This window comes from Orbicella faveolata, unplaced genomic scaffold (genome assembly GCF_042242905.1).
Source record: "Orbicella faveolata isolate gen_17 unplaced genomic scaffold, um_ofav_v1 contig_46, whole genome shotgun sequence".
Lineage (NCBI taxonomy): Eukaryota > Metazoa > Cnidaria > Anthozoa > Scleractinia > Merulinidae > Orbicella > Orbicella faveolata.
In genome coordinates, this window is record NW_028301576.1 from 10,717,941 (window position 1) to 10,733,057 (window position 15,117).

Sequence of the window (15,117 nt, forward strand, 5' to 3'; positions counted from 1 at the left end):
TTCATCCTTGTTTTTTCTTTTTTTTTTTTTTTTTTTAAGTCTTTCATTTTACGTCAATTCATTTCTAAACAGTAGTTCTCGAAGGAAAATGATCTTATGAAAAGCGAGGCGAGGGAAACAAGGGCGAACAATTTTCTTCGAAGAAAGATAGTTACCTCGGTAATTCAGGCATCTCTGTCAATTTAATATCAATATAGTACTGAACTGCTATTTTTGCCAACTGATTTATGTCCGATCGCAAACGGACTGCTGTCAAAAATCTGTCTCGTTAAGCACAAAAAGAGGTTCAAAGAGGACCCCCACCGCCACGCCAGGTGTAGTGGTACACTTGGTGACCATTACGCCACGTAGCGTATAAACTTAAAAAACGGTCAGAAGAGAGCACATGTTGTCGAACTTCGTCGAAGCTAAGTTGTTTACTCCTAACCTTGTTCGTGTTCATTAAAGTCAGGTTGTGTTACTGGCCTTGAACTACGTTCCGGTCCGTCTACCTACACCTGTTCTTATCCAATAAAAAATTCCAAGCGAACCTTGCTTATATTTTTCCCGTCTGGACTGCTATTTTGCGTCGGACTCTCTATCGCACTACGTTACTAAGAGAAAAGTAAAATGAAAAGCGGAAGAAAAATCAAGGCAGGCTTGCGCCGTTGAGTTGGACAGAATGTACATTGAGTCAGATAGTGAGCTAGTCAGGGTGTGAGGTTCAAGGCTTTCATCGAGAACTTTTCATATTCGTTTTTGGTTTTTCTCAGTGTGACCAGTGTATACAAGAGTCCTATTCAGAATCTCCTGTCCGATTTTAACATGATATTTACCTATAATCTTATTGATTTTCCACCAATATTGAAAATCCAATTTCCCTTTCACTCTACCCTGTGAATTTTGACCTGAGGTAATGCATCTACACCGTTAAAAATCAAGAAGGTCGATAGCAGATAATTTCGATTTCGTGGCTGAGGGCTAAATGTCAGCTAGCTTGATTGATGATTAAACTTAATCATTGGACCAGCCATTTTTTTACATTTCGGGCACAACTGAGGATTAATACTGAAACGTCTGTTATACCAATCGAAAACGCAGTAGATATAAATACTTTCTCCATAATTTTGAAAAATTCGGAGATTTTCAGGCGAAATTCGTGGCCCTCGTAACAGCGAACTCTATAAACCAGTTTTGTCCTAAAAAACAATTATTGGCGTGCTAAGCAAAAAATTCAGCCAGAACTCTGACTCGATTCGTTCTACCAACTGACGTTTAAAGCAAAAACCCTTTCCGCGAAAGCAACAAACAAAAGCTAATTAACCAAAACGAAATTGCAGCGGCATTTTGTGCAAACGCATGAGTACCTTACTTGAGGATATGCAGACCTTAATCGGTCGAAAGTTAAATTACCAAGACGTATTTTTAGTATTTTTAGAGTCAATATCGTTCTTCTAGCTATGGCCCTGAAAATATCTGGCTAGCAATAAATTCTTTTCCTTGGTAAAATAATTTTGATATTCTTAACATTGAATGAACGCCCCGTTGGTAAACTAATTGTTGCTTCATGAATTGTAAACAATCATACCGTGACTATTTTAAAATAATATCGTCATAACATCGCAACAGCACGTAGATTAAATTGGCGATTGTTTCGACATGACGGCTATGACGTTGTTAGTTTTACAACAGAGTAGACAGGTTTATCTATGGCAATTCAATGCTCCCGTTTTGCTATTTTTTTACTGTTACGTGGGATACACACGAGGTTTTACATATAATCAACTTTTTTAAAACTTTAGAAATTAGTTTCCAAGTTAATTGAATTTCAGACAAAGTGAAGGCCCGCTACATCGTAAAAGTTTAAATCGAATACCTTGTAATGCATCCGAGAATTAAAAGCCACAGAGGTTTTTGTCCGAAGAATTTAGCATCGATAATTTTAACAAGATGAGATTAGCGCATCCGTAATACAGCTTAAGAGTTTGAAAAGCCATTACATGATTTACAACCTTTGACTCTAAGTAACTTACTACAGTATCTTCTGAGGCAGCTAGTATTGTATAGTATTTATATAGAAGAATCTTTGGCAATGTTTTTTTTTTTCGAGGTTTTTTTTTGGGGGGGGGGGGGTGCGAAAATATACTACACTTAGTTTAACCTCGCCTCAGTAGCACACAATATGTGTCACGCATTCAGCACCCCGCCCCCGCTACCCACCCCTCCCCCTTGTTCTGCACAACAATGTTGCACTTAAATGTTTTATGGGTTTACCTGGGCCTTCATTGGCTTCATATAGAATATTCTACTTTCTAGAGGCAATCGACTTCGTTTTGAAGGGGTTCTTTATATCGGCAACAGTAACCGATATCTTTTGTTTGGAATTAACTTCCTGGATAGTTGCTCGGCAATTTTTGTAGCTTGAAGGTATGACGTACTGTCATTACAATCCGCTGGTAAAATAAATCTTTAATGAATTGTACACGCTCTCCCATGACTATTGTATTAAAATGATGTTGTAATAAATTGTAAGACACAGCACCTGGCAGATTAAACTGTCTATCGACTGAGTGCAGGAGTATCGCCAGATACAAGCCAAGCGTACAACAGGTAGGCATGAGTTTAGATGGTGGGTTTTTTCTGCATGACGGTCATGGCATTGCTAGCAGTTTACAACAGGATAGAAAGGTCTATCTATCGCAATTGAATGTTCTTGTTTTTTCTCTATAATTTTTACTCATACATGGGTTTTCACAACTAATCAACCTTTTGATTCAGAAATTAGTTCCGAACTTAAAATTTTTGAAAAAGAGATGGTCCATAAAAAAAATTATAAAATGTAAGCGGACACATTATAATACATCTGAATATCAAAAGCGCGGAGGTTTATATCAGAATTATTTAGCTTTGATAATTTTTGGCAAAATGGGAAAAATGCATCCGTTAAAATAATGAACAATTCGAAAAAGTTAGCAGATATCTACAAGTTCTTCTCTTTCTTTCTGCAGAAACTACAAGAAGTATGTATAGAGTAGAATCTTTTGGAATGCTTGTTTCGAGGATTTTTTTAGGTGCGAAAAAATTTTGCAGCCACTGTAGGGCATAACATGTTATCCACCTTCCAAATGTTCTGCTCAACAATGTAGCGCTGAAATGCTTCATGGGTTTGCCGGGGTCTTTAATGATGTAAATAAAATTATTGCTCGTAATAAATTAATCCCTCAGTGCTCAACAATTTTACTGGCCATGTTCAAAATGCGTTGAGGAGGAATCCGAAATATAATCCACCGAAGGTTTACTTTGTCAAAAAGAAGAAATTTCTAAAAAATTCTATACGTGTAAATTGTCCTAAATTTATTGAGCACGTTCACTTCCGGATAAGTGTGATCAATTAAGTTACACACTTAACTGTCAACGCATTTGCAATAAATGTAGAAAACTCTTTTCAGAGCCTGAAATTTTTTCAGGTCATTTTTCCAGTAGTGTTATGGCTGCATTCGCATCCTTCATTCTTTCATTATTTAATTGCTACTGTTGGACATCTATTGTCTTGAAACAGGCTAGACAAAGAAAAAGGTTTATAAATTTCACAAGCTGTTAAATCAAACTAGAAAACTTAAGCAAACTACGACGGCGACGGCAACGAGAACGCTACCAAACAAAAGGTTTAATGAGCAGAACAATAGCTGTGTACGTGCATAATGAATCTTAGTATATTTCTTAGCGGTCCTCTGCAAGACAGCAACGTGTTAAGTTCTGCTTATTTCGGAGAACACGAATAATGGCGGCTAATTTTTCGTATTTTCATTTGGAATTGAACGCCAATAGACGCTATGAACAGATCTAGACAGTTGCTTAATTTGAAGGTAAAACATTAATTCGTTTTTAACTAGGCGTTGCCCTCAGGGTCGCGGTCGTCATTGCCTTCACTTTGAAGACGAACCGCACGTTTTATATTATAACAGATCATAACATCAGATGTCATCAGACATCTCCCATCACGACCAGGGGCCCCGTTTCTCGAAGGTCCCGAAAAGTTTTCGCACCCGAAACGCCGTGGCAAAATCTCAAACCTTTTGACTACAGAGCTGTTTTATGCACATATTCTTAATACGAACAGAGGTTCTCTTCATACGAGAAGTTTCTGGTGTATACACCTCTCTGTCTTTAAACACCGATTAACTAAAACTTCCGGGGCTTTCGAGAAACAGGCCCCAGCAGTCTTCCTGTAGGTTACTTGCGCAATTAACCTTATGATGAAGCCCTGTCCATTTTCATAAACCCTTTTTTCCTTGTTATCATTTTACTCTTCCATTTAACGTAAATTAAAGGTGGTTCTCAAGAAGAGCGAAGGGCGAAAAATTCTTTTCGAAGAACGATTCGGTACCTCGGTGACATAAATATTCCTGAAGGCATCAATCCAGTGTCAATTTAAAATCAATTAAGTATAGAGCTACTCTTATGCCGATCACAGGTAAATTTTAGTTTTCAACTCCATCCATACACGACTGAACGACTGTTTCTTTTCCACCACCTTCTCTCTCATAAAAGTGAGTTCGTCGTTGGTTTAGAAAAAAAAGCACCGAAGTCAGCAAATTTTAAAAGTCTAGATTTTCAAAGCGACCTAGTATCTCTCATATTCTCGACGTAGATCTTAGATCTGCAAAACCACCGAGTTAAACGCGAGTGGTTAAAGTTTAACTTCTTTTTGCTAAAAAAAATATATAGCATTAATGTTTAATGAACGTTTTATCGTTTTTCTTTCTTATAGCGGAGCCCCATACCTTAGAAAATTTGGAAACCCATCGATCTCAAAACTTTTGGATGTCACGTGACTGTCCGTACGTACCTCCGTACGTAGGTAGGTCCGTACGTCCGTCCGCAAAGCCCCGTATCTTGAAAAATAAGAGTAGCACCATACCATAGGTACATTTTTGATATTGGTCATCCATGTTATGATTAAATGAGAGCTGTCAAATCAAGGTATCCACTGACCAGTATCACGTAACAATATCGTGGGCTCAGGTTAAAAGCTCATCGAGGTAGCGTGGTTTTTCTTTTTTTTAAGTTTACTGCTGACCAGTTACTGCTTTTTCGATTTGATCGCGGGCTCAAGCCAGGTTAATACTCTGAAGGACAAGGAGGCAGTACGTGCAAAGGCAAAATTTCGGTGCAAATTATTTGTTGACTTTTCTTCCGACATAATCCTTGCACAGTCGTCTCTTGGAAAGTCCCTGATATATTGCGTACGTAATTTCTACAACCTTGGGTAAACTTATTGAATATAGTTTGTTGAAATTAAACTGGAGAAAAAGTGAAACCACACGCTGGACAATAGCATGCTTACAATTGATCATTTTTTGAGTTTCTGATCCAGACAAAACAAATCACTATCCTCTTTTTCCTTTACGTTTAATTATTGCAATCAATGTAACTACATTGAGCTTTCTAAATGCGCCCAAAAATCTTTATTCTTATTCTTATTCTTATTCTTATTCTTATTCTTATTCTTATTCTTATTCTTATTCTTATTCTTATTCTTATTCTTATTCTTATTCTTATTCTTATTCTTATTCTTATTCTTATTCTTATTCTTATTCTTATTCTTATTCTTATTCTTATTCTTATTCTTATTCTTATTCTTATTCTTATTCTTATTCTTATTCTTATTCTTATTCTTATTCTTATTCTTATTCTTATTCTTATTCTTATTCTTATTCTTATTCTTATTCTTATTCTTATTCTTATTCTTATTCTTATTCTTATTCTTATTCTTATTCTTATTCTTATTCTTATTCTTATTCTTATTCTTATTCTTATTCTTATTCTTATTCTTATTCTTATTCTTATTCTTATTCTTATTCTTATTCTTATTCTTATTCTTATTCTTATTCTTATTCTTATTCTTATTCTTATTCTTATTCTTAGTATCAGTATCAGTGTCAGTGTCAGTGTCAGTGGCAGTGGCAGTGGCAGTGGCAGTGGCAGTGGCAGTATCAGTATCAGTAATAGTATTGGTATTGGTATTGGTGTTGGTGTTGGTGTTGGTGTTGGTGTTGGTGTTGGTGTTGGTATTGGTATTAGTATTAGTATATTAGTATTATCAGAAGCCCTGCTTTTAGGCTTGGCTAAATCTATATGCTACACCCCGAATTATTAACAAAACAGTACATATGTTGTTACTAAAGTGTATATTTTAGGTTTATATCCTTACAAATTAAGCACGTCTGAAGATCGGCGCAAATTCGTTGAGTAGCATATATGAAATAAAATTAAAGATTATTTGTATATTTATAGTATTTTTTGTCACAATTTCAATTTTATTTTTCTTTAGTTTGAAGGTGACTTTACTGACCATGAGCCCAATTTGGATCGTGTTCGTCTTTTCTCTTCTTATGAGCGAAGTTCACTGCGAAAGTAAGATTTATTTGGTGAAAGCTAACACGTTTAAGCCTTTTCTTAGTAGCTGAAGTGTCATTTGAGATGAATTATAGCTCTTTATAGTTTTTTATAACGTGTGATCTATTCCCTTCTGTTATATAGAGAGGGGGGCTGATTATGAATCGGTAGTTTGTGAGGGCAAGTCACTCGACATCAAATGTAAGGGACAGCAGATTGAAATTATTGGGGCGGAATATGGGAGGACAGAGCCAGGAAGCAAGCATTGCCCGTTGCCTTTGTTTGACTGGAATACGAAGTGCTATTCCAAGGAGAGTACCTTGGAAATCACCAAAAAGGAATGCGATGGCTTCAGGTCTTGCACTCTCTATGCCAATAACGTGGAGTACGGTGACCCGTGTTTTGGTACCTATAAGTATTTGAAGGTATGTTTTACATGCAACACGTAGTGTTATCTTCTAATCTAACAGAGAAATTAATTGAAGAAGAGTAATCTCCTCGAGTAATCTCCTCTCGCCGGCAGAAAACCTGTAACATTTTTCCTTCAATGTATTGAATATGCTTTCAAAAAGTGTTCATTACTGGAAAGTTTCCGCAAAACAAAATTATTCTGCATTGCAAATCGCTCGAGATAAACAGTTTTTTGCACGCTGACATAATTTTGTCTCACATGTCAATTTTGTCTCAAGTTTATTCATGAACATTCACCTCACAGTCGGTGATGTTCTGCCCGACAGGTCAATTATAGGTGCATACCAGCAACACCGGAAGCCTTGCAGAAGATTCGCGTCTGTGAAGGTCAGCAAGCCTATATAGATTGCCCCAATGGACGTAAGATTGAAGTCGATTATGCAAATTATGGCCGTTTGAAGGGAGCACATGTCTGTGGTTTCTTGATCGCCTTAAACACAAAATGCGAGGTGAAGAACTCCAAGGATACTGTGGAGAGAGACTGCAAAAACAACGAAGCATGTTTGCTGGAAGCAAACGACTACAAGTTTGACGTCAGCGGGTTTGGCAAGGATCCCTGTCCTTTAACCCTAAAATATCTGGAGGTTAGTGATGTTGACCTTATATACTTTGTTTTAAAAAACACGCCGTGATGAATGAAATAACAAGCTTTGCAAGTGAGCATCAATGCTGAGTTAAAAATATACTTTTGTGTGACGGGTGGTGAGGGGGTGGGGGGCGGGGGTGGGAAACACAAATCATAATTTGTTGCAACATTCGCACCCTTACCGTTGTCCAATGTTGTGTAGCCCAAGGTGGCTTTGAATCCCTTCAACAGAATCTTTTTAAAGCTTTGCCAAAATTGCATCTTATCAATCTTATCACAATTTGATAATACAAAATGGGGGTCACTGAGCTAGTAATTAAGTAAGTAAGTAACAACTTTATTTACAGAGGGTAACACATAACAGTAAAAAACTGACGAACCAGTGGCCCTCTATCCTAAGTTAAAAATTAAAAACTATTTAGACTCATAAGATAATAAAAATTACAAAATAGAATACAGCTAAAAATTTAAAGATATGATAAAAGTTAAAAATTTAAAAAATCTAAATCTAGATATGCACAACTAAAAACTAAGCTAAGAGTTTTTGGACAAAAAAATATTTTCTAACAGAAGATTTAAAGGAGCCAATGGAGTCTTTCTTGCTCGTTTTCAGTTACAAACACTTAAAGCTAAATTAAGGGTTTCTGCAACAGAAGTTTTGAAAATTTAAGGTGGCTCAGAACCCTATGTACGCAACTTTTTTTTATTTTTTTATCATGCTTATCAAAATTTGATAATACAAAAAAATTTCTCTGTGCTGTTTTTGGATTATAAGCCCCTAAAGCTGTAATTAAGGGTGTTTGTAGCAGGTCATACTGTTGCTATGGTAGCCTATTGTGTCACAAAAATAGTACGTGCTCACCAATGATTGGCAGTTTTTTGATACCATGATTGCAGCATCAAGTGATAAAGAGTGGTTGTAATGACCCATCAAAAACTAAGTGCTGGAAACTGTTTTGAGCTACCTTAAGTGCGAAAGAAAAGTTATATATTGGACAAAGTGCACAGATTTTATTTTGTTTGGTAACATAACTCTATTTTGTCTTCTGTCTGCTCGTGCAGGTCCATTACAAATGCAAAAAGTCTGAGTGAGTGGCAACAATATCAACTGGTGATGTCCCGATAGGATGAGGGAAAAAAAGCCAAGGAAACGCATCTGGAGAAATGCGATGTAGAAATAGAAATGGGGAATAAAAATGAACTGGGAATTCAATTTCGTAGATGTGGTGTTCAATTATTCCATTAGGTAGCTTAATAGGGCGGGGATTTGAGGGATTGGTACGACCCTGCTACCAACTAACTAACTGTCCCCTTCGTTCCACGTGGCACATAGGGTACTACACTTCCTAAACCTCAGGAACTAACTTAGTATAAATTATTAAACCTCAGGAGTTAGAAATGAAAGGGGAAGGAGCGGAACGAACAGAAGGCAGCGTGGTTTAAAGTACTGGATTTGAAATCTGGATCTCCTGGTCCAAATCCTTTACCCTACTGCTATCTGGATTTGTTTCTCGGTAGTCACGAGTTCAACCCCTCTACCGCGTTGTGTGAATAGGCAACTGTTCAGCATCCCACCAGTTCGAATTTTTATATCCATGACAGCGCTAATTGAAACCTTTTCAGAAGAGGTGAAAGTTGAACTCTTTTACTCCTTTAAAACTGCATTAGGTCACAGAAACAAATGCAATGAATCACTGCACACTACCCTTTAGAGTAAAAATCCAGGCAAGTCGACATCAAGCCAAAGAGTCCCATGCCACCAGAGCTTATCTCGAGGTCCGCAATATTTAGCGACGGACAGTATTTCGATACCCCCTGAACAGAATGGTAGTCACCAGATTAACCCCCCCCCCCCCCCCCCCGCACCGCCACCACCACCACCCCAGTCCTCTCCTTGTTCGCAAGCGAGTAGAAACACTGTTTAATCCCCTTGAAAATTTCATATAAGCAGAAGGGAATAAGAAACAGAGGCTTCCCAAGTCAAAGCCAAGTCTCGAGTTAAATCCCCTTGCTACGATAACAGAAACCTCTCCTGATGCTACCAGGAACCGTGATCTGTCAGATTCAGAGCAAGACCAATCCCAATCAGCGAAGAAGGAGCAGGAGAAGAAAGTCCCATCAAGTGAAAAAAACTGTGTCATTTGCAAACGCAAACACCCTGAAGCCTTCTGTCCCCCCATTAAGTCTAACCACCTGCAGGAGAGGAAAAAAATTGCATGGGACCATGGACTTTGTTTTAATGCTTGGAAACAAACCACTAAGCCAGGAATTGTCCGCGTGTAAAACGTTGTCTTAAGGAACGGTGCGGGCTTCCCCACCACACCCCTTCACATGAGGAACATCAACTAGACTCTCGTGCTAGTCTTACCAGCAGCCAAAGTAGCTCTACCCAACCATCCGCTTCACCACAAGAAAATGTTCGTAACTCTGAATGTGTCTAGTTCATTGCCCACCGTCCAGAGCAACATAAACCAAGTCTGTGTTCAGTCTCAACAGAAAGTCCTCTTAAAAGTGCTCCCAGTTCAGATTCATAGTCAGGGTTAAAACATACGATGTGCTTGATCCTGGAAGTGATTCGACTATGATTAGAAAGGACTTAACTGACCGCTTGCAACTCGTTGGCGAAACATATCGTCTTAACATCAATACAGCTGGCAATGAAGCTATCGCTCAGAACTAAGACAGAGTGAGCATTGGTCTTTCCTCTAAAGATCAGCCAGACCCAGTTATGGTGCAGGGTGCTTGGGTCATCGACAAACTTAACATTCCATCTTTCAGGGTCTCGAAGAAAAGGGTCGCCGAGCAGAGGAATCTCTCATCAGATATGGACCTTCCCGAACTTGAAGGTGGTGACGCGATGATTCTCATTGGAGCTGACATGGCTCACCTATTGCCGGATTTACCTTGAAGTCCGCCAGGGACGACGGAAAGAGCCCTGTTTGGAAATGTGAGCCAAGAGCACTGCGAAACAATCAATGCAAACCTTCTCGTTTCAGACAAAGAGATCACATTGCAACATCAAGTTGAACGATTTTGGGAGATCGATTCTTATGCGACCAAGCAGGTTCTCTCTGAGTCTACCTTGTCTGTGGAAGACAAAAGAGCGCTGGCCATCCTTGAAAGCGGTACAGTCAAGGAAGAAGGCCACTACAAAACAGCATTGTTATAGAAACGTGAACTAGCCTTGCCTAACAGTTTCGAGACTTCATTCCACAGAACAGCTCAGTATACTTTTCAAACATCTTGGGTACTCGATTGGAGATTCCGAAGACGAGTGTAGCAACTTTTATATCACCTCCTGAAGCCTAAACACGATATTTCGTCGTCTGTTTTCAGCCTGGTTCTGAAATTTGGATTCTCACCTTTATCTCAAGTCTATTAGCAAGGTTCAAATATATCCTCGACAACTTTACGGCATTAAAAGCGGTAAGTGCATCAGCCATCCGCACAATCACGAAGCTAGTTATTAACCGTCCAAAAGCTTGGGGTCGAGTACTTCTTTGCACACAGGGGGCACTAACAAGTGGGAGTTGTTCTGGTAGACAAAATGTATCTGTGAACTGTGATCCACAGCAGGGTTTGCTTTATCGCGCATACTTATCAGTGTAAACAAAGCGGGAATTTCGCTTCTCTTTTACACGTATCTCCCAATTGCAATATTTCACGGCCGTTGGATTACTTTGAGTTCTTTAGCGCATACTTATGTCTATGATCTTCATTCAATAGTATCCAAGTTCAAAACAATTCGTTAAAACGTCACTAGTTTACACTCCTTTCGAAGGTTTATTCAATGAATTTGAACTAATTTGCATATATGACCTTTCGCCGCCGACATTGTCACGCTTTCTCTTGTTTCCTGAAAACATACCTGTAGAGTCATGGCGGCTTAGTTTACCTTTATAGTTTCAAATTCGCTCCCTCCATATAAAAGAAGAGGGTTTCTTAAATTGCTGCTGTTGTGATAACTTGTAGGGTGTAGCAGATACAACTGGACTAAAGGTCACTGTAGCACAATCTCGTCCGCGGTGAAACTCGCAAAGCGTCCGGTTTCCTCGAAGCAAAGCGACTCGAAAACTCGAAGCGTTGTTACTGCGATTCGCGCAGCAGCACTCCGGATAATATTTTCAAAAGCCGCTTTTTCTTGCTTTCATGTCTTTTTTACTTTATGAGTCTAGATATTGTTTAATTGAGTTCTGGCCATTTCACCAAGAGTCCCGATCATTTTGCGATTTAAGAACTCGCACTCGTTTGCTTGCTTACATAAAATATCCTGCAAATATCCAATTAAATAGACTGAAAAGCCGCAGGATTGACTCTCCAGCACTTCATGTCTAAGGCTACTGTTGTTATCTGCTTTACAGCTCTGAAATGTCCTTAAGATGTTTTTTCTGGGGCTTCGAACAGTATTCTCTTCTCCCATAATCACTCTAAATTTTCAGCCCGCCATGAGAGTAATACAACCAGTGACGTCACTAGGGTGTTTTGGCCGCGCCAAGATGGCCGCCAATTTTGCGCTTAACCAGTCAACTTCGGACGGCTGAAAAAGCAGTTTCCGCTTACCGTATGCGAAGAAAAAGTCTGCAGTGTTTCCAAGTAAGGTTGAATCCTTATCACTAAGGAAAAATCTCACATACAAAAATTTCGTTTCAGTAGCACGTAGTATAAGGTCAATCCCCAGTATTGCATTACGCATCCATACTGCGCATAATTTCATGCGCGATTGCGTGCGCGCATAAAAAATGGCGGCTTTTTCTTTACGGCTGGACTTCGCCATAGAGGCAAATCATCATTTTCTCGCAAACGAGTATGGTGGCCTATCATTTTTTTCTGTTTTGAAATGGTTAATAAATCTCTCTGTGCAAAATAAATATGGACCAATTCTCAGGGTAGAACAAAAAACAATAGTCGGAAACGTGAATTTAGCAAGCAATCGTGACTACAATCATGGTGCTATTATAAGGATTTATTGGGTATAAACAAGGTGCTGTTGCTCCTAAACGAACATGGGGACCCCTCATTTTTATTTCAAAATTTAAGTCCCTATAATATAAACAATCAATAGGCAAAGTTTCATAAAAATCTCAGTGCAGGTTCTATTTCAGTGGAATGACCTCAAGGGTATACCTGATAGAGTAGAAGGTTGATACATTTTTGAAGTCGTTTATTTTTCGCATTTTAAAACAATTTCTCTCAAAATGTCTACCTCCTTCATAGCTGCTGATGTTAATTCTTGAATAAGCTGATCAGTGGCTTTCAAATGGCATACTGTACAGAGGCAGAGTGTATTTATTTGTCGATTTGGGAAAAAACTGCCGTTCACCTTGGGGGTAAAGGTTAACAAAAATTGACGGTCGTCAAAGTCTGTCTTGTTAAGCACAAAATAGTCCCTCCGATTATTCAAACACACGGCAAATGACCCGAGTTACCAAAGTTGAGTGGATAAGTTTGCTCATACGACATTTAGTGCAGAAGAAGCCGGGAAACTTTCTAAGCTTAATCGTCAATCTTCAAACTACAATATCTATTAAGCCATCTATTTAGGTACAAGGCCACCTTGACCTTGATTCTTTCTGTTTTTCGTACTAAATCAGCCTTTCCTTAACAACTAGTCGGCGAACGAAACAAAACTCCAACCAGAACCCAAACATCACCTTTCTGCCGACCAACGTTTATGACGTAAAACGTTCGCGAGATTAGCGACCTACCCAAAATGACGGCCTTTTTGCGCAAACTTAAGAATGCACAAGGATAGAGCAGTTTTCACTCGAGTGTTGAAAGTAATTCGCATTTACGTTCGCTTCTCATTACTCCACTAAACTATTGGCTTAAAAAAAACTCACGCCAAGCTACCTGCAGTTACTTCGAGTGCTGATTGGTTAATTAGATTGTTTGCGTCGTTTTTGATTGGCAGGAGTGTTTACTTTGGTTCTGGTTTTACAACACTCAATAGCAAACCTCTTAATCGGCGAAAGTTAAACGATGAAGGCGTATTTTTGGAACATAAAATACCCGCGCCTTCAATGGCCGTGAGCGATGAATTCAGGTACTAATAGACAAAAAGTTGAGACATTTTGACTCCTGAGACAGTTAAAAGTTAGAATTTGTGAATGTCAAATTAATATATGCCCCGCTTGCAAATCCATTTTTTTATGAATTGTAAACGCTCGCCACTTGATTATTTAAAATGGTATTATAATGGCATCGGGAAAGACAACGCCACGTAGATTAAACAAATATTGTCCATTGACCGAGTAAAGAAGAATCAACAGAAACGTTTGAAAGCAGAACGTACAACAAGTAGGTTTTAAAATGACAGATATTTCTGTTTGACTGTGTGACATTGTTAATATTACGACTGAGTAGGAAGGTGTCTCTATCACAACTTAAAAGTCACCATAGTGCACTCATGCACTAGCCATATATGACTTGTAAGGAAATAATGTATCCGAAAATTAATATGATCGAAGATTGCCTGGGGCCTTTATGGATGGTTATTGGACATGGTAAATTAATCCCTCACTATTCAGCAATTTTAGTGGCCATGTTCGAAAAATGTGCTGAACAGTTTTATTTCTATGGAGGTTTACACTTGCCAAAAAGAAGAAAGGTCTGAAACTTTCCATACCTCCAAATTAAACTAAGTTTATTTACCCGTTCATCAAACAGAATGAGAAATACAGTATGGTTGGTTATGCACTCAAATCTTACGTACATATGCAAAAAGTACATAGAATTCCTCAAAAAAGTATTGCTTAGTCACAGGCTAGAGACAGTGAAACTTTTATAGAACTCACAATCTGCTGAACGAAAATTACGATTCGCACCGAGGAGGTCTTCGAAAGAAAAGCTTGACATTACACATCAAGCACACCTGATCACACATCCCCCATCACGCACGACCAACACTCTTCCTGTAAGTTTCTTATGCAATAAACGTCATAGAGCAGCCCTGTCCATTTTGACAAATATTTTGTAGCTCAGAGGAATGAAGTCTTGTCGTTCCAATCCGCACACCGAACAGACCTAAACAAAAGCTGCGCCGCCTTAATGTCGGCCGCTTTGAAGATTGGGAGGGCCTTTTTGGATCCTCCTTTTGTTCTTACCGAGACGGAGTTTTGATAGCCATTCATTTGTGTTAGGATTGTGCTTAAAATTTGAAAATAACTATCGTTCCCTAATTAAAATTGGATTTGAATGCTTAAAGACAATCGGGTTGGAATATGAAAAGTTCTCGATGAAAGCTCCCTACCTCACACTCTGACTGACTCAGAGTCTTTCTGACTCAGTATAAATTCTGTCCATTTCAACGACTGAAGCCCGCCTTGATTTTTCTTTCTCTTTATATTTTATTTTTCTCTCTTTAAACCAGTTCTTTCCTTAAAACCTTTGCTGACATGCTAAGCAAAAACTTCAACCAGAACTCTAACACTATTTTTTTTCTAGCAAACGACGTGTATAACGAAGAAAATTTTTTGCGAGAGTAATGAACAACACAAAGTGGCGATATTTTGAACAAACGTTGGAATACTCTAGTTTAAGATATACAGACCTTAGTTGGCCGACAATTATTTAAATAACCAACGCGTAATTTAGAAAAGTCAATACCGTCCGTCTATGGCCTTGAAAATATCTAGCCAGCGATAAATTCAGTCTCTTGGTGATATAATGTTGAGGCTCTTGAA

General features: G+C 38.5%; 1 protein-coding gene across 3 annotated transcripts; it reads left to right on the top strand.

Annotated features, from left to right (window-relative positions):
* Window positions 1-2,099: 2,099 nt before the first annotated feature.
* LOC110047367 (rhamnose-binding lectin-like) lies at window positions 2,100-8,648 on the top strand. 3 transcript variants are annotated; one of them, XM_089278712.1, is made up of 6 exons: window positions 2,100-2,589; window positions 4,751-4,840; window positions 6,314-6,396; window positions 6,523-6,803; window positions 7,116-7,433; window positions 8,498-8,648. In XM_089278712.1, exons 3-6 carry the CDS (start codon window positions 6,336-6,338, stop codon window positions 8,525-8,527), a joined length of 690 nt encoding a protein of 229 aa, XP_089134838.1. In that variant the 5' UTR covers window positions 2,100-2,589; window positions 4,751-4,840; window positions 6,314-6,335; the 3' UTR covers window positions 8,528-8,648. The 3 variants fall into 3 exon arrangements, with proteins under 3 accessions (XP_089134838.1, XP_089134837.1, XP_089134839.1); XM_089278711.1 differs by lacking the exon at window positions 4,751-4,840; XM_089278713.1 differs by lacking the exons at window positions 2,100-2,589; window positions 4,751-4,840; window positions 8,498-8,648 and having other exon boundaries at window positions 7,116-7,481.
* Window positions 8,649-15,117: the final 6,469 nt, after the last annotated feature.